This window comes from Limanda limanda, chromosome 18 (genome assembly GCF_963576545.1).
Source record: "Limanda limanda chromosome 18, fLimLim1.1, whole genome shotgun sequence".
Lineage (NCBI taxonomy): Eukaryota > Metazoa > Chordata > Actinopteri > Pleuronectiformes > Pleuronectidae > Limanda > Limanda limanda.
The window spans coordinates 6,274,354-6,296,134 of record NC_083653.1 but is presented as its reverse complement, the minus strand read 5'-3'; the positions used below and the strand labels follow the sequence as shown (position 1 = coordinate 6,296,134).

Genomic DNA, 21,781 nt, shown 5'->3' with positions numbered 1-21,781 from the left:
TGTGAGGCCATTTCAAAGTCTACATCTTGAAACTAGATTGCTACACAAATACTGAATATGATTTACTGTGTTAGCTTATTTTATCACTATTATTATGTATATTTTGTAGTCGTACATTTTTATGCCTCCACTACGGTGACAGTGGCCAGAGACATTTGATATTCTGGTTGTACATCTGTCCCATACTTGTGAACATGATATCTCAAGAAGTCCTCCAAGGAATTTATTTAAATTTGGTGCAGACATTTACTTGGACTCACGGGTGAAGTGATTCGAATTTGGCACTCAAAGGTCACTTGACCCTTTTGTTGCCTTGTGAACACGATATCTTACGAACACTTTGAGAGATCTTCTTCCAATTTGGTACAAATATTCACTTGGCCTCCCGGATTAGGTGATTAGTATTTGGTGGTTGTGGGTCGAAGGTCAACGTCACACTGACCTTACAAAACAACTTTTTATGTCTTGTAAATGCAACATCTCAGCAACACCTTGAGGAAATGTCTTTAAATTTAGAAGAAATTTTCACTTGGACTCCAGGATGATGAACTGACTTGATTTTGGTGATTGGTCATAGAAGGTCAAGACCACGGAAACCTCTCAAATCCCTTTTAGCCACATGAATTTGTTATCTTAAGAATCTTGAAGCAATTGTTCACTTAGGCTCACAGATTAACTGATTCGATTTGAGTGGTCAAAACCGGTTTCGGCCTCATGAACAAGTTTCCTCAAGTCTGTCTTTAGGGAATTTCTTCAAATTTTGATTAACTGATTTCCATGGTTGAAGGTCACGGCGACCCCATGCATTTGCAGAGGACTGAAGCCGCACTGGCTGTTCGAGGCATACAACCGCAGGCTTGTAATTATACTTCCACACAGAACTGCATACGAAAATATAAAACCGTTCTAGAAGTTAATTAAATCTCACATTTATTCATAAAATCTTCCTTCTCCCCGAGCCATTTGAGATTCGTGCCGCAGGAAAATAAATCGTCGCTGGTTTAAATGTTTTTTTTTATTATGTGCAGGGTATTAAAACCTTGAAACAAAACAAACTGACAAAACATATTCATGAAAAACCAATGAAACTGTCTCACCTCCGGCTGATTCTGATGCAAAACCCCGACTTAAAGATGACAGGAACAAACAGATTGAGCTGGATGCTCTTTGTGCCGCGTCGAGTTTTGGGAAAAAACAAAGTGTTCCATCACGTCCTGTAGTCAAATGTGGGAGGTAACATCTGTTGAGCTGACATGAAATTAATTATCAGCCTCCTGTCACACATCAAGGTTGTGCTAAAATATCCTCAGCCGGACTTTTTACTCTACGCATTATATGAAAAGAAAAGTAAAAATAAACTTCCAAGCAGGACTTTAAGACAGCGTCTGTTTTTAGCAGACAGGTTGTCAAATTTTTTTTTTGTTTTAACCGAAGATATTTATAGCTGTTGTGATTAGTTTGGCCAAATTGAATAAAGATGGAGGAATAGAATAGTGATAATTGTTGGAGGAAAGGACACAAGCAAAATTCGAGTGAAGAAATATTTATTAAAAACAGATTTGTAGAAGCAGAGGAGGGTTTTTTGGTTTGGATTTCATGACTTCAACTATGAAACATGCAAACTGAATTTAATAAAAAAAGTTCAAAACACATCCTGTGCATTTACAATGGACGGCGGCGAACTGAGTCTGAATGTGATTGTTACGACATCTCTGAATTCCCACTGAGTAGTTTGCTTTTGAAAATGCACCTGCAGAAAAACCTAGATTCAGTCCAATTGTGTGTTTTTGTACAACGTTGGCAACACAACAACTGGATGATTGAACATGATTAACTTTCCCTTCATTGGAGAAAAATAGTGTTTGGATATTGGCTGTGTTGTAAACAATCCTCCTCTCTATTCAAGAAACAGATTAGTGGAATGGCAGACTCTTTTTCCTAATCAGCATTTGCCACAAAACGCCACCGCCGTGCACGCTCCGGCACGGACACACACACACACACACACACACACACACACACACACACACACATACACACACACACACACATGCCGACGCTGGGAGAGCAGATACGGCGCTGCAGCTCTTCCATTTCCCAGAGAGGCAGCAGGGATGAAAGAGTGCAGAGATTGCTCTCCCATCCTCTGATCTGCTGCTGCCTTTGACATCAGCAGCCACCAACTCCAAAAGCACAGGAGAACTGGGGGACCGGGGTGTGGGTGGGGGAGGGGGGGAACTAAAAATCTGACAATCTGCCAACCGCGGTAACCACACGTGAGCTCCCCCTCCTTCCCGCCTCTCCTCCCTCCCTCCTCCCTGCTGGACGGCAGATTTATTCCTTTAATTGGCCTGCCACCATAAATAAGGTTTCGAATAAATTGTACGTGAAGCATAATTTTCATCTCGCCCCTCCCAGACCCCCTCGTGCGTTCCCTTCTTCTCCCACGTGGATGGCATGTATGCTCCACTGCGCCTATGGAGACAACATAGGGAACTGATACGCGCTAAGCAGCAGCTCGGCGGTCTCTCTGTACCGGAGCACGGATCATTCTCCCCGACAGCCGGGAAAACCGCACAGACCCTATAGCTGCGGAGACTTTGTGTTCTCAAAGTCGTTTCTCATGCTCCCGCGCAGGTTGGTCATCCAGGACTTGTCAAATACGATCACCACAGTGTGTTTCAGCCTGTGTGGGACCACGGGAAAAGAGGATCTGCACTATATAAGCAGCCCAGTGTTGATCTGAGGGAAACGTGCAGCGGCTCAAACTGTGTGGACGGAGGCAACGAGCACAGAGCGTGTTCCAGGCAGCGAGGAACAGATCAAGATAAATCTCAGCACGGCAGCGTTTGAGATTTTGAGGTCGAGCATTTTTACTCCTTCTGATGACTTATTTCTGGCGTTGTGTGAAGCACCGTTCTCCACGTGTCCCTGCTCTACCTTGTGTGTGTGTATTTAGCGTGTTATAGCAAGTGTGCCAGTCACAGTTGTCCCATCTGCACTGGTGCCTGTTTTGCGTTGCCTCTCTCTGGGGAACAGGCACAACCATCAGGAACCATTAGTCTTCACACTGACAGGCCGGCCTTCCACTGAGAGACTCTCCCTGGCGGAGCCTTCGCAGAGCCTCAGACAGTGGCCGGGTGTTTCTACTAACAGGCTGAGACACTGTGCCATTTGTGCGGGTCGTTTACTGCTGGCATTACTCCTAATTTACGCTCCCTTGTCCCGACTAAGGAGTAAAGCAAGTCGCCCGGGACTTCACCCAGAACTTCTTATGCTCCCCAGCAGGTGAACGAATGGACGGATTAAAGGTCATGTGGACAAAGGCAATCGACAATTGCTCTAAAAAGCCTAATAATAATGGTTGGCGACCACTCACACATATTTCGGGGTTGCCCAATGATGCTTCCTTTCTGGAAGGGGATAAAGAGCGAGATAGATAAAGTTTTGGGAATTAATATACTATTCACCCCAAGTCAGTTTCTTGTCGATCTAACTCCTGAAGGCATGTACACAAGAGACCAAGAGCACTTGTTACATATATTCTTGATGACTGCTAGGAAAATGGTGACAATGAAATGGTTGAATCCACAGCCACCTACAGTGGCACAGTAGTCCAGGCAAAGTAGCCCATTTTGGAGCCAAAAATAGAAGTAATTGTAAAATAATTTTTTTCGGCATAGATTATTTCTATGAGGTGTCCAGAATAACATGATAAAAGTCCTAAGAAATCCTAGTTGAGGAAATATGTTTAATTCTCATCAATGTGTGCCAATAAGGCCCGGCAACAATACACCCGAAATAGACAATTTTTTTCCTTTACTCCAATCAAAATGAAACTTTACACAATGAAAGTAACCATGAAATGTAACATTTTTTGTATTACAAGTTTCTTTGAAAATGAATTTATGTATGTATTTGTCATACATATGAATGGTGTTTCTGCCTATGCAAATTAGGACATATTCAATAAGTGTGGAGCTCATGTGCTTGTCAAATTCATTTCAAAAGAAACTTGTAATACAAAAAAAGTTACTTTTCATAAATACTTTTACTATGTTAAGTTTTATTGTGGTAGGAGTAAAGGAAAAAAGTAAGCCTATTTGGGTGTATTTGGATCATATTCGATAAGTGTATAGCTCATTTGCAGATTCAAATTCATTTTCAAAGAAACTATTTTGATTGGAGTAAAGGAAAAAATAGTCTTTTTGGGCTGTATTGTTGCCGGGCCTTATTGGCACACATTGATGAGAATTAAACATATTTCCTCAACTAGGATTTCTTAGGACTTTTAGTATGTTGTTCTGGACACCTCATAGAAATGATCTATGCTGAAAAAAATTCTTTTACAATTAGTCGGTCTTAAAACGCTACTTTGCCTGGACTACAGTGGAAACAGAAGCTGAGGGAGGTGTATGGAATGGAGGCTTTAACTGCTCAATTACAATTAAGGTCTGATGTTTTTGTGAGGAGGTGGCTACCTCAAAAAGCGTAAAGCGCTTTGAGTGGTCTTCATCAGACTAGAAAAGCGCTATATAAATACAAATCCATTTACATACCTATTGCAGGACACCTCTCTAACCGAGGGGAATCCTGTGGTACGATGCAATGTCTTAACTGTCCATTTATTTATTTACTTATTTATTATCTTTCACTAATCAGTCTGTCATAGTTAATTTGTGATGTTGTCAAGGAATGTTTGTGTTTCTCTTCAATAAAGTTCTAAAAAAAAAAAAAAAAAAAGCCTAACAATGTCACCTTCCTGTTTGCAGACGGACGCGGCGCTGATGTACGACGCCGTGCACGTGGTGGCGGTGGCGGTGCAGCAGTCGCAGCAGATCACCGTCAGCTCCCTGCAGTGCAATCGCCACAAGCCGTGGCGCTTCGGCGGCCGTTTCATCAGCCTCATCAAAGAGGTACGAGTCCGTCGCCAGCGTCGGTCGCACACTCTGCCATGACCTTTGACCTCTGGGATCTGCTGAACCCTGTGGCTTTTTTTTTTGTTGTGTCGTATTGATTTGTGCGGTCACGTGTTTTGCGAGTCTCCACTTTGTAAATCACGGAGACGCCTTTAATGAGCTAAATGACACATTGGGCTATTTGCACATTTCTTTTGTAGTAAATTGTGATGATGATATAAACGTCCCAAACCAATTTGCTGCGGATTCTCAACACCCAAGTATCCTGATCCATTTGTAGCTCTGCATTATCCACAATAACTACATATTTTGTGATCTTTCATTCCCTTTCTTCCGCTCCCTCTCCGTGCATATCTCCACTCCCGTTCATATCAAAGCCACTGTGCGTCTCCTTAACTGCAGTCAGGGTCAGCCATTTGCTTTGTTCTGCAAAGCTCTCTGGATGCTATCATTGCAGGTAATTTTCAGAATGAGCCATTGTGGTAGCTGGCACTCCACCCCACCCCCCCCCACCACCACCCCCCCCCCCTCTTGTGTCTGCTGTCGCTCTCCATGCCCGTCTGTTCCTCCGATGGCTTTGAAGTGAAACTTCAAGCACAATGAACCCCATGCATAATGAAGTCTTACCTGTCAAACTTTCTTCTCTCCCCGCTTCTTTATTGTCTCTTGTTATGTTGTTGAGAGAGACAGTGAGGAGAGAGAGAGAGAGAGAGAGAGAGAGCCGGCATGGAATCCGTAATTGGGGAGGAGAAAGTTTCACGGTTAGAGGTTGGATTGATATTGCGGAGAAAGACGATACCTTAAGGTTAATGGAATGACGGAGCTGGAGAGCTGAGGGTTTTAGATTATTAAGCTGTGTTTTACTGCTTGCAGGCTCAGTGGGACGGCTTGACGGGACGTGTTCACTTCAACAAGAGCAACGGGCTGAGAACAGACTTCGACCTGGACGTGATCAGTCTGAAGGAGGAAGGGCTGGAAAAGGTTTATCACTCGCTGATGTGTAGATGATGCTGATGTGTTTTCTGAGTCCGACACATGAATCTGTCGGATGTCTGGGTCTTTCAAAGCGTTTTTATTTCCTATCCGTACAGGAGACAAGGTGATATGAGCTTGACGCTGACTTGTCTCAACAGATCGGAACGTGGGATCCTCCCAGTGGCCTGAATATGACAGAAAGTCACCGGAGCAGGACGTCCAACATCACCGACTCTCTGGCCAACAAATCCCTGCGTGTATCCACGATACTGGTAGACACAGACAAATCCAAACAAAACAACAATCCAATACCTGACACACAGAGCTCTGCACACTCACATATCTTCCCTGTACAGGAGGAGCCGTACGTGATGTTTAAGAAGTCGGACAAGCCTCTGTATGGGAACGACCGTTTCGAGGGCTACTGCATCGACCTGCTGAGGGAGCTCTCCACCATCCTGGGGTTCCGCTACGAGCTGCGATTGGTGGAGGACGGGAAGTTCGGCGCACTGGACGAGAGCACGGGCCAATGGAACGGCATGGTGCGGGAGCTCATTGACCACGTGAGTCAGCAAACAGGAAAGATTCAGAAACCCTGGATATTCAAATCAAGTTTTTTGTCTGTCCAAACTACCAGTACAGTGGCAATAGTTCAATTTACTTCCAGAGCAGAACTTATAGTTTGGAGTATTTTCTGAAATATTTTTTCCCTAATTCTAAATCCACAACCTTCTTGATATCTTTTTATTTGAAGGCAATGATTCTCATTTTTTTATTAAAATTTTAAAGAAAAAGTGCTCAGTACACTGGTCTGTATTTTTAGAGTAAGATGTATTATCCAGACATCCTAGACTAGATATTGCTTTAGACTATATGATATTTTTAAATCTGAAATAATGCATTTATAATAAATTATTATGGCTCAACTTCTCAAGGGGCTTATGGTAAGACAAGACAGAGAAAATGTCTTTAGCACATAGGAAATAAAGTATTTTACTTTCCACCAAAGTAGCTAGCAAACAGACAGAGAACCAAAACTGAAAAGAGTGTCACAGAGTTTCAGAACTATAAGGAAAGATAAACTGTGATAAGTATGTAAGTTAGGTCTTGACAGAGTTATGCAAAAATGCTTAGCACCAGAGAAGGCTAATCTTTTTTTGCCAGGGGACAGAGAGTTCATTCGTCGCACAGATTTATCTAATCCTAAAATTGTAGCCTCGGTGACTCACCTTTGTCGCCGCATAAGAAGGATCACACATCTAACCTGTAATTTCCTGAAACCCTCCCTCCTGATAATCCAACCGAACTCATGACCCCGGCCTGTTCCCTCCTCTCCGTCGTGGCTCGGCCTCCTGTACATATCGACCAGACCAGTCGCCGACAAGAATCAGATGTTAATTTGATTCCTTTCAATTGCTCTTTTCACAAACACTAGTCACCTCCCGTGTTATCTCTCTCTTTGCAGAAAGTCGACCTGGCAGTGGCTCCTCTGGCCATCACCTACATCAGGGAGAAGGTCATCGACTTCTCCAAGCCCTACATGACGCTGGGGATAAGTATCCTGTACCGCAAGGCCAACGGCACCAACCCCGGGGTCTTTTCCTTCCTCAATCCGCTCTCACCCGATATCTGGATGTATATTCTGCTGGCTTGCTTGGGTGTCAGTTGTGTGCTGTTTGTCATAGCCAGGTAACATGTCAACCCTCCCTCTCTCCGTCCTCCCTCCATGTATTAACTTCTTGTTTTGCCTGCTTTCACTAACATAGCGCTCGCTCCCTCTGGGGCTGAAGAGGGTAATTCATCCTCTGAAAATCATCAAGCTGTGACTGGTAGAGAAAAAACACACACATACTCCTGTAAATGGCAGTGGATGCTTTTTTATTCTATGGCCTATGGTGATGCAGATATGGTCTACGACAAAGGAATATAAAAATCTCACAGTAAATATGTCACCGTTAAGGAACATACCGATGTTTTTACACATTTGCTTATGCTTTACACAACTGATAATCCTTTTCCAAAGTATAACCAAGCATTTTGGATGCTCTCCTTTTGTCAAATTTGGGTCATTTAAAAATACAAATGCAATTTTAGATCTAACTAGGGTTGGGTACCAAAATGCGAATCGCCGGTGTCTACCAGAAGGAATCATAAAAATACATCAAACTCTAAAGTATAAGAAAGTCAAACATCGGGGCGTGCAGCAAAATTATTGAAAACAATTCCTTGTAAAGGGAAGAATGAGAAAAACATGATGGAAGAACAAGGTGACGCACGGATACGTCTGGACGCAGATGGATGCTCAGTACTTGACCTCTCACGTGACCCCATAACAAGCACATGAGCCAGCAGTGTGAGCGACCCTGACCCCGGCTGTGGGGGGAAAATTTATGATAAGTCCATACTTTGTACTGTCACCATTGTAAAATCGTTACTTCCAATTTGCCTTAGCAATGAAAAAAGTATTAACTTCTTCTTCATTTTGTGCTTTTTTAAGAGATAAGCATCTATTCCGGCAACATTAAGGCATCATTACATTTTTGGGGGAAAAAAAACAAACAATACCCAACCCCAGATTTCACAAAAATAAATATTTGTACCTTTTTTTTTTTAATTCAGAGGAAATTAACAACACAATATGAGCTTAAGCAATAAGGAAAACACTGGTATGAGTCTTACAAACAGATTCATCACGCGATTTCAGGCGTTTTTCCACACACACACGTCACAAAGTGTTAAAACCAGCTCTGCATTATTAATCATCTGTAAGAATTGTCCAAGTGCAATGTTGACATTGTGCGAGCGCAGTTGTTACAACATCTGGATGATCCCACCTCCCTGAACCACCGATGCATGACCGACGCAGAGAGATGTGTGTGTGTTAACCCCCGGGGGGAGTGTTTGGGTTTAACACACAACTCGTCAAATGTTACCGGCAAAATGATCACATGAGAGGAAGGCTGCAACTGTCACCTAAGTTAGCTCAGAATATGCAAATTGCATACCCATAGCCCTTTTTGCTTCCACAGTTGGGTCAGGGTAAGTGATTAGCATGTTATATGATGTGTGTTTTATTAAATCAGTCTCATGTCTGCATGGAAGCGTTGTGCCTTCACCATGTCAGCGAATGGTGTTTGTCCTCAGCGACCAAAACACTGTTCAGCAAAGTTTAAACCTGAAGTACAGTGTTCGCTGCAGGTCACTGAGCCGGCTCTTTCATAATTGTATAGTATTGATCACACAACCAGCGATTGATCGGTCAATCCCCCGAATGCAGAGTATATTATTTTCTCTAATCCCCGGCAACTAGAGCGAGTGGAGTGAGTTTATGAAGTCCTGTTGTTGTTCGGGTTTTTTTCGCACAATAAAACACCTCAGTCTCACCAGGGATTCACAACATCTTTGAGCCACTTCCCACACGCGCACAGACACACACACACACACACACATACACACACACACACACACACACACACACACACTGTTTCTCTATCTCATTTCAAGCTCCAGAGAAAAAGCTTCCACTCAGCGGCTGCTTCCAGCTCTGTTTGAGGACGAATTGATTTCTCTCTTTGTTGGCATAACAAATGATATTCTCTCAGATTGCAAAAAGGAAAAAGCTCTTCTGCGGAATGGCTGATTTAAATTGCGTGATAACATGTGTACAGGCCGCTGCAGGTTTGCAGCCCGAGTCCCGGACTTGTGTGATTTTAACATCCCCCTAACGCAGCCTCTTCACTCGGCCTGAGAGGAGAAAGGCAACAGATCTATAAAGCCAGCCGGAGTAATTGAATCCAACAGACAGTTAATGGAGGGAGCGTGTTGTGTTATTGTGGCCAGGGACGTGCGAAGAGGAGGAGGAGGAGGAGGAGGAAGGGGAGCGGTGGGGAGAGGGGGAATCTTTTTAGAATTCCGTGTGCAATTCCACATGTCCCTGGTGCTCGATGTGAGGAGGTGACCTTACGTCTGCGTGCTCCCCTTCTTCCTGGTGATCGGTGTGCACTACACGGCCTGCAGGAATAGGGACCAGCTGCAAGCAAAGGTCACACAGAGGAGGCGTCGGGCCTGGTGCACGCACAATACACATGTAGACACTAACGCAATGCAATCAAGTGTGTGTTTTATAGATTTACACCCACCACGTCGTCCGAAACAGCACATATCTCCTGGTGGCACCCGCGGTTCGCCTCAGGCTGCGGCTAAACATTGTATGTGACATCTGTGAGCAGCATAAATAAATCATCACAGGGAAAAAAATTTGACTTTGAGATGAATTTGATTGAGCCAATGCAAATACAGTCGCTAGCACCGGGAGCTGCACTCCCACACACCACACAGCCATCAAGGCGCATGCACAAACATTCATGCGCCAGCAGCTTGATGCACCTAGACATGAAACCACACACACACACACAACCACACACACACACATTGCATTCCGCTCAGCTCCACAAGGCCATTGTGCCGTTCCTGTTGCCCGTGGTTCCAAGGAGATGGAGCTCATTGACATTCCAGTAAATCAGGCATCCTGATGGAGTTGACGTGGGAGAATTATAGTGTGTCATCGCAGCCGCCGCCACGTAGATGATTCTCCAGGGAGCGGCGGGAGGAAATAAGTGTAAAGGGGAAAAAAGCAGGATGAGAAAAATGGTGCCACTTTCACGACGTTTGTAAAAAAATGAGGCTCTTAATTGGGCTGCTGCGGCAACAAAGAGCGATCAAAGACAAATCTGAATGGAGATGTACAGCAGTCCAAGGGGAGGGGGCAAATAATGCCACCGCTGATTATATAACTTAACGTGTCTGTGTACACACGGTGTGGACGTATACATAGAATCATATACGTGTGCACGGGATTGTTAGCATGGGCAGCAGCTCCTAAACAGCCCTGCGTGAAGGACCCCTCGACTCTGCATGAGCAACGTTCCCTCCATCCACCACTCCAGCACAAACTCAATCAGTCCCCGATGCTTAACGCACACCCAATCACCCCGCGCTAATGCCATGCCACTTTCACTTAGGATAATAGATGAGAAATGTCCACGACTGACCTGAAAGATACTGACAATCAGCTGAGGCAAGCAGCAAGAGGATTGGTGGTGGTGGTGGGGGGGGGGAGAGACGAAGGAGAAGCAAGGAGAAGCAAGGCAATCTGTGGAAAGAAAGAAAAAAAAGAATGAGGTGCGGGTCGTTGGGGAGGGAACGGTGCAGGATATGCAACAGAGACGGAGGTGTGAGGGGAATGTGAGAAAATGGGAAAATCAGCGAGAGAGGAGGAGGAAGAACAGAGGGAAACGAGAAGGGAAAAGGAGCGACCAATTCCCACTTTGCTGGTGTGGTGGTGGGGGGGGGGATGTTGCATCTGGAGAGTAATGGTGATTGCAGTTGCCGGGGGGGGGGACGCGTGAATGCTCCTGAGTCAGTGAATCCAAATGAGCCCCAAAGATCAGCACGTACCAGGACATTATCGCCAGTGACAGTGTTATTCCAGCCTATTGATCCGTTCTCACAATAAACTGATGGCATTTGAATATGCCAATAAGGGGATCTCAGCAAAAGCCTGAATGATTCTCTTTGGCCTCTGCAGCAGCTCTGACCCTGAGGCCACAGCACAGGTTTCCCACACATTCACATTCCCCTTGGTCCTGCCCGGCGTTTCCGAAATGTATAATTTCTCCTGCTGTTTAATCTGCGCCAGCGAACCCACTGTTCTGTTGCTCTGTGCTGATCTGTCTCTGTTCTCTCTCCTTTACAGGTTTAGCCCGTACGAGTGGTACAACCCGCACCCCTGCAACCCCGACTCGGATGTAGTGGAAAACAATTTTACGCTGCTCAATAGTTTCTGGTTTGGAGTTGGGGCTCTCATGCAGCAAGGTAGTTGCCTCAGCCTGTGGCAGCTCTCTATATCCCACTGTCTCTGAGGGACGGGTTGTTTTATGCACGCCAGCGGCAACAGAGAGACCTCTGGGGGTCCAGACGGAACTTAGAGTAAATGTGCATGTAATGGTTTTTTAATTTAATCAACTTAGCTCATAGGAAGGCAGTAAAGCTACAGTGAATGTGGCAGGGAGAGAGGGATGCATGAGAGGGATTTAAACATCCCTCATACCTCTTGAGTTAAATCGAATTACCTTTGTTTTAAAAGCTTATGTTTTTAAAAACAGTGTTTTAAAAAACCAGCAGCACAAACAGTCTTTGAATCTGCTCTCGACGAATAGCAGCGAGAGCACGGAACTACCCATAGTGCTCTCTTCTTGCCCCTGGCCCCCCGGCACCTGGAGATCAGTGGGGTGTGGAGTCAGGATGTGAGGTTACCTTGGGTACATGACTCTCTGGCCCAAACAGCCTGTCACTTTCTTCACACTGTCCTGATTGATGAATATTCAATGTGTTTATTTGATTTGATTGATTCTTGCTAAGCCCATTTCCCCCGGAGGACGTTTTAAACAGCACTTCACTGTCTCCCGCGTTATTTGAAGCACCCGCTGGTGACTGAGACGAGATCATTTCACTCGTTTGACATTCGACCGGCGTCTTGTTTTGAGAGCTCCCTCAAGTGATCACATCTTCACGCGTGCGGCACACGTGCCTCTGCTGACGACTTGAGGCGAGCTCTTGAAACAAGTTAACTTGTTTTTCGACTGATCGCAGTAAACAATTCAATGCAAGACTGGAATCTTAATGTGCAGATTTGCTGAGATGAATAGATTTTGCAGTTGTAACATTCACCCCATGCCACCTCCCTCACACCCCAGGATCCGAGCTCATGCCCAAGGCCCTTTCGACTCGAATAGTGGGAGGCATCTGGTGGTTCTTCACCCTCATCATCATCTCCTCCTACACGGCCAACCTGGCGGCCTTCCTCACCGTGGAGAGGATGGAGTCGCCCATCGACTCGGCCGATGACCTGGCCAAACAGACTAAGATCCTGTACGGCGTGGTGGAGGACGGCGCCACGATGACCTTCTTCAAGGTAGACGGGTCAGGGAGCTACAGAGTCGTCCACTGAGGAATCTGTCTCTCTGTCAGAATCTTTAATTAGACAGTACTCAAAAGAGCATGTTGGCTTTACAGTGACAAGATGATGTTGTTTCAATCAAGAAATCCGTGGATGATAAGAGCAGCTGCAGTCTGATTTGATTCTGCACACGGTTGCAAGTCGTTTTTCACACAAAAGCCCCCCCACTGTGCTTTGGAGGTTTGTTACCTCGCTGAGAAGTTGGAGTTTAACAACAATCCGCGTCTGAGAACTCGGCTCTGCTTCTCTCCTTTGTGTTCCTGCTGTGTTTTTAAACTGATCTGGCGTCAAAGAAAGGCTGAAAACAACCGTGTGTTGTTTTGAGGATACATTTTGTAGATTGAATTTCACAATAAAAGCCACTAGTTTAACATTTTAAGCATGAAGCAGCAGCTCAGTTTGCATTAGCAGGAAGTTAATGCTGCTCTGACATGGTGGGGGGGATAAAACTAAACCAGATGTGGCAAGGGTAGCCACAGAAACTACTATATAAAGAGGTATTAAAGATTTAATGTCTACTGCTGAATAATGCTGAATGACAAATAGTATCAGTAAAATCTTGTTTCATAGAAATATGAATGTACTTTGCTTTAGTTTTTCAAGTAAGTACGGTCATCTATCAGAATTTTGAGCCGACCGCCATGATTTAACATCCATTCTCATCCGGCTCCTTCTCCTCTGGTGACTTGCAGAAGACGAAAATCTCCACCTACGACAAGATGTGGGAGTTCATGAACAGCCGGAGACAGTTCGTGGTGGTGAAGGACGTGGAGGAGGGAATCCAGCGCGCCCTGACCTCGGACTACGCCTTCCTCATGGAGTCCACCACCATCGAGTTTGTCACGCAGCGCAACTGCAACCTCACGCAGATCGGCGGCCTCATAGACTCCAAGGCCTACGGAGTGGGAACGCCGATGGGTAGCTGACCTCAGATATACGTCTGTGTTGTAAAAATGTTTGAGTGCATCTGAGTCTGAGAGAGATTCTGCAGATGGCGTGCGGTGTGGATGATGGATAAGCCCTGAGAATGGAAAGGTTGACCTTTATTGATGGGGTCGCGGGTATAATGGTTCGACAGAGTGAGGTGTAAAAGGTTTAGCTTAATGAAAAGTGAATGGCTGAAGAGGGTGAATTTATGGATAAGGTTAAATTGTGCCTAGGGCTAAAAAGAAAAGCTAGCTTTAATGATTTTCCCTCAGTTTTATTTAAAGAAGCAAACCTGGGTTCAAATCAAGGCTCACGAAATACTTTTAAAGTCAACACTGACTTCACACATGAGGCAAAACTTTAACAGTGGCACAATCACAGAAACCCCAAAAGTCAATTTGGTGCAATTCCCCGTGTGATACTTGACACTGTTTGAATTGGGTTGAGCATTGGAACACAACAACAAAGCCCTTCAGAAAGTACAAACGAGCCCTAACAACTGTTAAACTGCTTATTCGACCCAGTTACAGTCAAACAATTGTGCCCTGACATTTTAAAGCTGTTCTCCTATTGTAAAGCAATCGTTTTTTTTCTTTTTTTATACATCAAAACAAAAAAAAATCACGAATCAGATATTATCCAACAAAGGTTTCACCGCATATGTCGTTGCGTGTATGACAGAGTTAATAAATGTGCAGCTCACAACCCTGGCACTCGCAGGGACCCCGGCCGAGAGCCGCTGATAAGCCAGTGATGGTTCCAGCCCCGGTGTCACGGAGGTCAGCGTAGTCATGACGAGGCCAGGGAGAGCACTGCGACCCGCTGTAATGGCCACATCTATCATCGGCGATATGAAGGCCATCAAAATATAGAGGATTAATTCTGGCCATCCACATCTGGACCCCGGGTGCCGCTGATGAGTGCGAGGCAGTTATGGATCTGCCCGAGAAGCCGTGATTGCCGCGGCTGTAACAAAGCCGAGGTGATGCTGTGAAATATAGTCCCACTGTGGCGCCGTAAGTGCACGAGTACTCCCGGCGACGCCCTTGAGACGGACGCAGAGCGAGTAGGTCTCTTTCTTTTTTTTACATTCGTGTTGCAGCACAGTGTATCAAATATACGACTGCGAAATCTAGCCCAAATCATTTTAACTCCGCCGTAAGTGGTTTAGTATTCAAATGCGTAAAAAAAATAATGATTTAAAATGTCCCCTCTCAAAGCTATTACTGCCCACTAACTCATTTCAATCTCTAACCCTGATGTTCATCGCGCGCTATTTCAGAAATAAAGCGGATTATAGCCTGTAAAATGTTTCCTCTCTGATAGAAGAGGGCTGGAGATAATTGCTTTATTAGTTCAAAGTGAGCTCTGTGTTGGTGCCAGCGTTCCCAAAGAGAGGGAACCCTTTTTTTCCTCTTTCCTATTTTTTGGCGTTCTCTGTCTGTCCTTGTCCCAAACCCGACGTCAACCTTTAGCCCATAACTTTTCACCCGCTGAGCACTGTTTAGCGGCTCATTCCCTGTAGGGCTGTTACAGCAATAAACCAGAGAAAGCCGTATAATAAGTCTTAACCGTTTAGCGCTTGTCGGGTTTTCACACGTCCTGTTCCCAGAACGCAAATGCGTCATCTACCGCTATCGACTTAAACTGTGATCGCATTAATACTTGACGCCAGACACTGTGGGAGTGATGGATGTCCTCTGGTGTTGAACATCTGTCAGGTAGTTGTGTATGCGCGGCGTGTCAAGCGCGACGCTCCAACATTTCGCCCGGGCCCCACTCTCTCCATATCCTCCTCTCAAAGGACCCGTCCTATTAGCATTTATCCAAGGCCTTCTTTGTTAGGCCATCATTAATCATTTGAAATATGAGCAACGTCGGAATCGGGGGAGTTGGATATTTGATAGATCTCTCATCTTCAAGTGAGGCGAGCATATGCCTCTCACATGCATAGACGGTACACGACTGCGTGATCGGGGGGGACTACAAATCTGCTGCACATGCACAGAATGTATAGATGCACATGTTCCCTTTGGGGTCCCAAGACTGTGCACGTGGCAAAGAAGAGACCATGTTCTCCTCGAGCACATCACAGGTGCACTCGTGTTTCTGAACGGAGAAGCCGCTGTTCAAAACTCAGCGGCGTTCAATGTAGTTTTCAGTTTTCATCTCATGTCCTCTTTGTCAGTCTAAAGACACAGAGGCTCTGGGATGAAGGGGTGATGGATGGCGATGGATGAAAGATGGATGAGACAGAGGGGGAATCAACCGAAGGGGCTGACAGGCCAAACTGTTCCGGAGCAGCAGACAAAGTGAGGCTAGCTTCTACCTGGGGCCGGATCCAGTTCAGCTCCCCGAGAGTTCTAGCAGCAAATTGTGAAATGATTCTTGTTGTTTTGCCAAAATACAACAACAACAAAAAAACAAAAACATTTCACGAGTGTTTCCAGTCGGTGTGATTGAGCCAAAATGACTTAAATGTACCACTAGCCTTTATTACGTAGGATTTCTGTTATCGCATAAATTCACTAACAAGCTTTTAAAGGAGTTTATAAATGAAACATGAATGTTCACAGTTAGCATTAATTTGTGTGTGTGTGTGTGTGTGTTTGTGCGACGCCTTGTTGTGGATAGGAGGAGAACACGACCCCACTCGGGTTCTCCGCAAGCGTTTACTCCTCCTTTGATCACGGCAGCACCTGCTGTGCTTTAATGCCTTGTCGCTAATTCTGGCGCCTTCCCACTGTCTATGGATTGTGGTGCTTTTACTCAACATGACATCGACATGCATTAAAAAAACACACACACACACTTATAGAGAAACCCTATCTCCGATTTACACATATAAATCCCAAACCCATGTGCACCCGTGTAACGCACACCCCACCGGGCTGCCCTGATTTGCCTGTTTGCGTGCAGCAGCGATGGCGTCTGAAGGCGCGCGTGCAAACAGCAGCTAATTCGTCAGAGTCAACAGCAGCTCGGCAGCACAAAGCCGCGTCTTTGTTGCCAACTCCCTGTGCGTTATAATTCACACACTGCGGAGAGGAGTGAGAATTTCTGGAATCACTCTGTGAATGTGGGGATTAGTGGGATTTGAAGGAGGACTTACAAAAACAAAAAAAACTCCTCCTAAGCAGCCAACAATAACACGTTATACGATCATACACGATGCAAGTTTTACATATATATATATCTTTTCAGCGATGACTATGATATACTTTGGCGTAATCTCCTTTTTTATATGTATTTTTGCTGTTATTCATGTCGTGTGTGTGTGTCCCTGCAGGCTCTCCATACAGAGACAAGATCACTATAGCCATTTTGCAGCTGCAGGAGGAAGGGAAGCTGCACATGATGAAGGAGAAGTGGTGGAGGGGGAACGGCTGTCCTGAAGAGGAGAGCAAAGAGGCCAGCGCTCTGGGGGTGCAGAACATCGGAGGGATCTTCATCGTGCTGGCGGCGGGACTGGTGCTGTCAGTGTTCGTGGCCGTGGGGGAGGTCCTCTACAAGTCCAAACAGAACGCACAGCTGGAGAAGGTAGCGGAGACATTTCTGACACGTTCACAGCATCAGACACTCGGCTGTATTTGTGTTCTCGTTGTGTCTCAGTCAATTCCTCTGAAGCTGTGTGGCATTTTGGATGCACTCATCTTTACTCATGCGTCATTTTCTTAAGTCACTTTATTTTGAAAGGGGGGATAGAACAAATAATCCTAAAAATACAATAAAACTCAACATATGTTTAATTTGCATGTCCGTTCTCCTTTATGGATCTAAGATAGGTTCACAAAATCGAGTAGATAGACGAGACAACCTGAAGGGAACCTCAAGGTCATTTCAAAATGTTTATGAACCAGCCCAGGTTCCACACTCTGCTGCTGAGGTTCAGCAACAAAAAGACACTGACTGATACTCTCCTCACTTGATTTGCTTAACTCAGATCTCTGAAGCTTCATATTAGCACCTGCTGCACCTAATAATCCATCTTTGCCACCTTTCTATAATTTGATATCGCATCATAAACCGGGTCAATGAGAAAAATCCATCAACCCTCTCGGTACAAATGAGCCTGTGAGTTTTGTTTTAAAAAAATAAAAATAAACATGATCTTATCCTTTAATAGCATGATTTATATGAAGTGAGAACACACATGTGTTTAGCCTCTGGTTATGTTTCTCTACTTGAGATCCCAGCCTCTTCCATCCGGGCTCTATTTCAGTGCACATGATTCATCTCAGTGTTTAGGTGCATTTGAACTTGTGCAGTGATGTTGTAGAAGGTACCTTTTAATTATTTACATCCACAGAATTACAGCTCTACTGTATTTTACTTTATTGCCACGGTTATTCATTTCTGGCGCTCTATTTTTTTTTTTTTAACAGGCTGCATATGTTTCCGAGCACATCCCTGATGTCATTAATCAAGATCTGCAAGACTGGGTCAAATATATTCAGATCATTTTCAAATGCCACAGTCTCTGAGCTGCGAAGGTGCTGGTAATTTACATGCTGACGACCAGCCTCTCCTCCTCGGTGTTCTGGCCCGGCCAACCTCCTCCACCACAACATCACCAGCTTTCCTGTTTCTTTTCTCCGTCGGCCTAATCCATATCCCTCCTCATTATTTCTCACCATTATTTCCCCCCCGCTCACCCTCCCTGACCCTCTCCACTTCCATAATCACTCATCTTTTTTCGCGAGTGCACAAACTATCTCATTCGTATGCCAGACAAACAAATGTAAAACGCGGAGAAACAAACAGAAATACCTGGTGCATAAGCCACCCACAGATATCCATTTGACACACCCACACAAACAGAAAAATAATAGCTCCATACTTTAATGCTCTCCCTCCTCTCTTATATCTCCTCTCCTCCCACACCCTCCGAGAATTTGAATTAGATTTTGCATAATCAGTAAGTGAATGTGTGTGAATTTGTCTTCGCAACGTCGGGCGCACAAGCATATTGGCGTTTTATGGGATTTCACGCCGCATGCATTATGCAGGGACAAACAGACGCTCATATTACAGAAGTTACATAACCCGCGTCAGTGTGAGTGGGTGATTGATGCTTTAGAAGAAGAAACCAATATTTTTAGGGGGATTTAATCCGTTGAAAGTGGATGTTTTCGTCTTTTCTTGCAGCGTCTTAACATTTTCCTCTCGCGTGCCAACAGCTCCAGTGTTGTTGAGCGTGTTCGGCTCTGGATTTAGCTCCTGGCAGCGAGCGACAGCCTCTGGAGCCGCGTCCAGACCTTTGTGTGACAGTGAGGTTTAAACAGGAGGAAATCTGGGACACATCAGACACCACTGCATTGTTCAGTCACTCGGTGAATAGCTTCCACTTCACGCTGCGTGTCCGTCGCTGGAACTCAACTTTGAGTTTTACAGCCTGGTCACGCCCACACAGGTGCTTCTTAATTACCGCGGCTGATTGGACCCGCTGCTCAGGTTAAAAAGGGGCGGGACCGCGGAGAAGATTTATGATGTCACTAATCTGTGTGCACCAATAAGAGTGATGGTAGGTCAGCGAGTCGTCCCGCCCAAACAGGTGCTGCAAAATTAACAGAAGAGAGGAGCTGTCCGTCAAATCCCAGTTTGTCCACACCCCCCGAGGTCCTGAGGAGAGGACCCCTCGGAAAACTGAAGATGTACAGACGCCTTTAAAACATAAAAAATCAATCTATAATTTAGGACTGGGCAAGTTAACTCGTTTTAATCGAGTTAACTCAAGTGATGAGTTAACTCGATTGTTTATCCGCCAATTATTTTCTTTTTTCCTGTTCTGCAGCAGTCAGCAACAGACTTTTACAAAATAAAAGCCTGACTTTCACAATAAAACAATAAATAATCAAACCTGAGTTAATGCGAGATAAAATAATTAATCGAGTTAACTCATCACTTGAGTTAACTCGATTAAACGAGTTAACTTGCCCAGCCCTACTATAATTACATTTCCCTACCTTACTTCCAACTTGTTGATTATAAATAACATCCTTAAATAACTAAATCTTATTTTTTGCAATGTTACCCCTGAAAATGTAATCTTTTTTTTTTATATTCACCTATTTGAAATCCCCAAATACAAAAGCTTATAACTTGATAACTATTAGTTAATAATGCAGGTATGTAACTTAATTTGAACAGGAATAACTTCAAGTTTTTGAGAATGCACTTGTTTAGTGTATGTGGCCAAAACACTATCTAAACTACATCAGTTTGAACATTGATAATATATTTGGGGTATTGAGGAATGACTAAAAGGTCAGTTTAGTGGAGTAACACACTAAACAACTCAAAGCGCTTAATGAATGAACCTTTTCTTGAGATACTAATATCTTCCAGATTGACCTTAAAATGCTAAAGTCACAATCAAACTGTCAATGATGGACAGTTCAAACAGTGTTGCTACACACTTCCATCCTGTTGTCCAGACATGTATCCTTGGAGAAACCTCTACCGCAGCATTAGCAGTTCACAGTAGAGTTGTGTAAGTGTGTGTAATGTGCCAGATGTCACGGTGCCGGCCATAACTTTTCCTTCTGTCCCGTTTGCCTCCTGCAGCGGTCATTCTGCAGCGCCATGATGGACGAGCTCCGCGTGTCTCTGAAGTGCCAACGCCGGCTCAAACAGAAGCCTCAGCCGCCCGCCATCGTGAAGACCGAGGAGGTCATTAACATGCACACGTTCAACGACAGGAGACTCCCGGGAAAGGAAACCATGGCGTGAGGAGCTGAACGCACCCCGAAACACCCCACACACCCCCCCTCCCCAGTAAAACCAACAAGAGGACAGGGGGACACTGGGAGACATTAATGCTGACTTAACCCCAAACTGAAGTTAGCAGTCCAAAAAGAAAAACCGGATTCCTTTTGAACCCACTCGCTTCTGTAGACGGATGTTTCCTGTGGAAATATAGATTCCTGAGCAGTGTCACCTCACTGTGACGTTCACTACTTTGAAGGGAGCTGGAAAAGGAAGGACTCGTGGTGGGGGGGGTTGTTGTGCCGATGACGTGTGTATTAATGAAACGATCCAAGAGGGTTTGGGATTAAAAAAAAAAAAACATAAGTGTGAACACACACACACACACACGTTACACATGTATGCACACACACTCATCTGACACCTGTGCAGAAGGGGAAAGTCTATCGTGACAGTAACACCAGATGTAGTTTCTTTCTGTTGATGTCAATGCCCTTTTGTCTTACCTCCATGTGTGTGTGTGTGTGTTTGTGTGACCCCGCCCACCTCCCACCTCCCTTCCGTTCCCCCCCTTCAGTGGCTTGAGTTCCTTTCTAATGATTTTGAGCAAAACGCTAATCTCACAGCGACAGCGGGAGCGGTTAGACTGACCCGAGCGGTTTACTGACGTGAGACCGATGTATAAAAGTGATGTTTAGTTCGGATTCATCTACGCTGACCTTGTTGAACACCCATCGTTTTCTTCTGTAACGCCTTTCTCGTGCCAAAGGTCTGCCATCGTATAAGAACTTCCCATCACGCCTTCTATGTTTCGAAGCCTCCAAAAGCAAACGTACTCTGTCAAAGTCCTCATCCTCATCCATCCTCCACTCGGTCTGCGGTTCTCACTCTGTATCGGTTGTTGTTTAAAATGCAGTATTTCTACAAAAAATGTTTTGTTTTTTTTTGTACAAGAACAAGAGGTTTTGTAGTACTTTGTATCATGGTAGCCCCCCCCCCCCCCCCTTCCCGTGGATAAAATATGTAGCAGATACCAACTCAGCCGTCAAACTCTGACAACAGGCGGCGGCTGCTGGGCTCAAAACTCTGCTGTGTAGGGTTCATCTCTGTCTCTCATCGCTCAGAGAGCCGCTCCTTCTCTCTCCCTCGGTCTCGTGGGGACAGCGATAAGTGTCTGGGGACAACCTGGTGGATTTTAGAGGGTGTGTAAGAACAATGAGACTGTAAACGAAGG

At 45.0% G+C, this 21,781-nt stretch overlaps 1 protein-coding gene across 3 annotated transcripts in view; it reads left to right on the top strand.

The window, feature by feature from the left end:
* LOC133024027 (glutamate receptor ionotropic, kainate 2-like) overlaps window positions 1–21,536 on the top strand; it is a 61,522-nt gene extending 39,986 nt beyond the window's left edge. For all 3 annotated transcript variants that reach the window (XM_061090975.1, XM_061090974.1, XM_061090973.1), the window contains 10 exons: window positions 4,773–4,916; window positions 5,793–5,900; window positions 6,053–6,166; window positions 6,251–6,457; window positions 7,360–7,583; window positions 11,650–11,768; window positions 12,650–12,867; window positions 13,605–13,830; window positions 17,129–17,379; window positions 20,407–21,536. In XM_061090975.1, coding sequence (XP_060946958.1) covers window positions 4,773–4,916; window positions 5,793–5,900; window positions 6,053–6,166; window positions 6,251–6,457; window positions 7,360–7,583; window positions 11,650–11,768; window positions 12,650–12,867; window positions 13,605–13,830; window positions 17,129–17,379; window positions 20,407–20,571 — 1,776 coding nt within the window. In that variant the 3' untranslated portion in view covers window positions 20,572–21,536. The remainder of the gene's footprint in view (window positions 1–4,772; window positions 4,917–5,792; window positions 5,901–6,052; window positions 6,167–6,250; window positions 6,458–7,359; window positions 7,584–11,649; window positions 11,769–12,649; window positions 12,868–13,604; window positions 13,831–17,128; window positions 17,380–20,406) is intronic.
* Window positions 21,537–21,781: the final 245 nt, after the last annotated feature.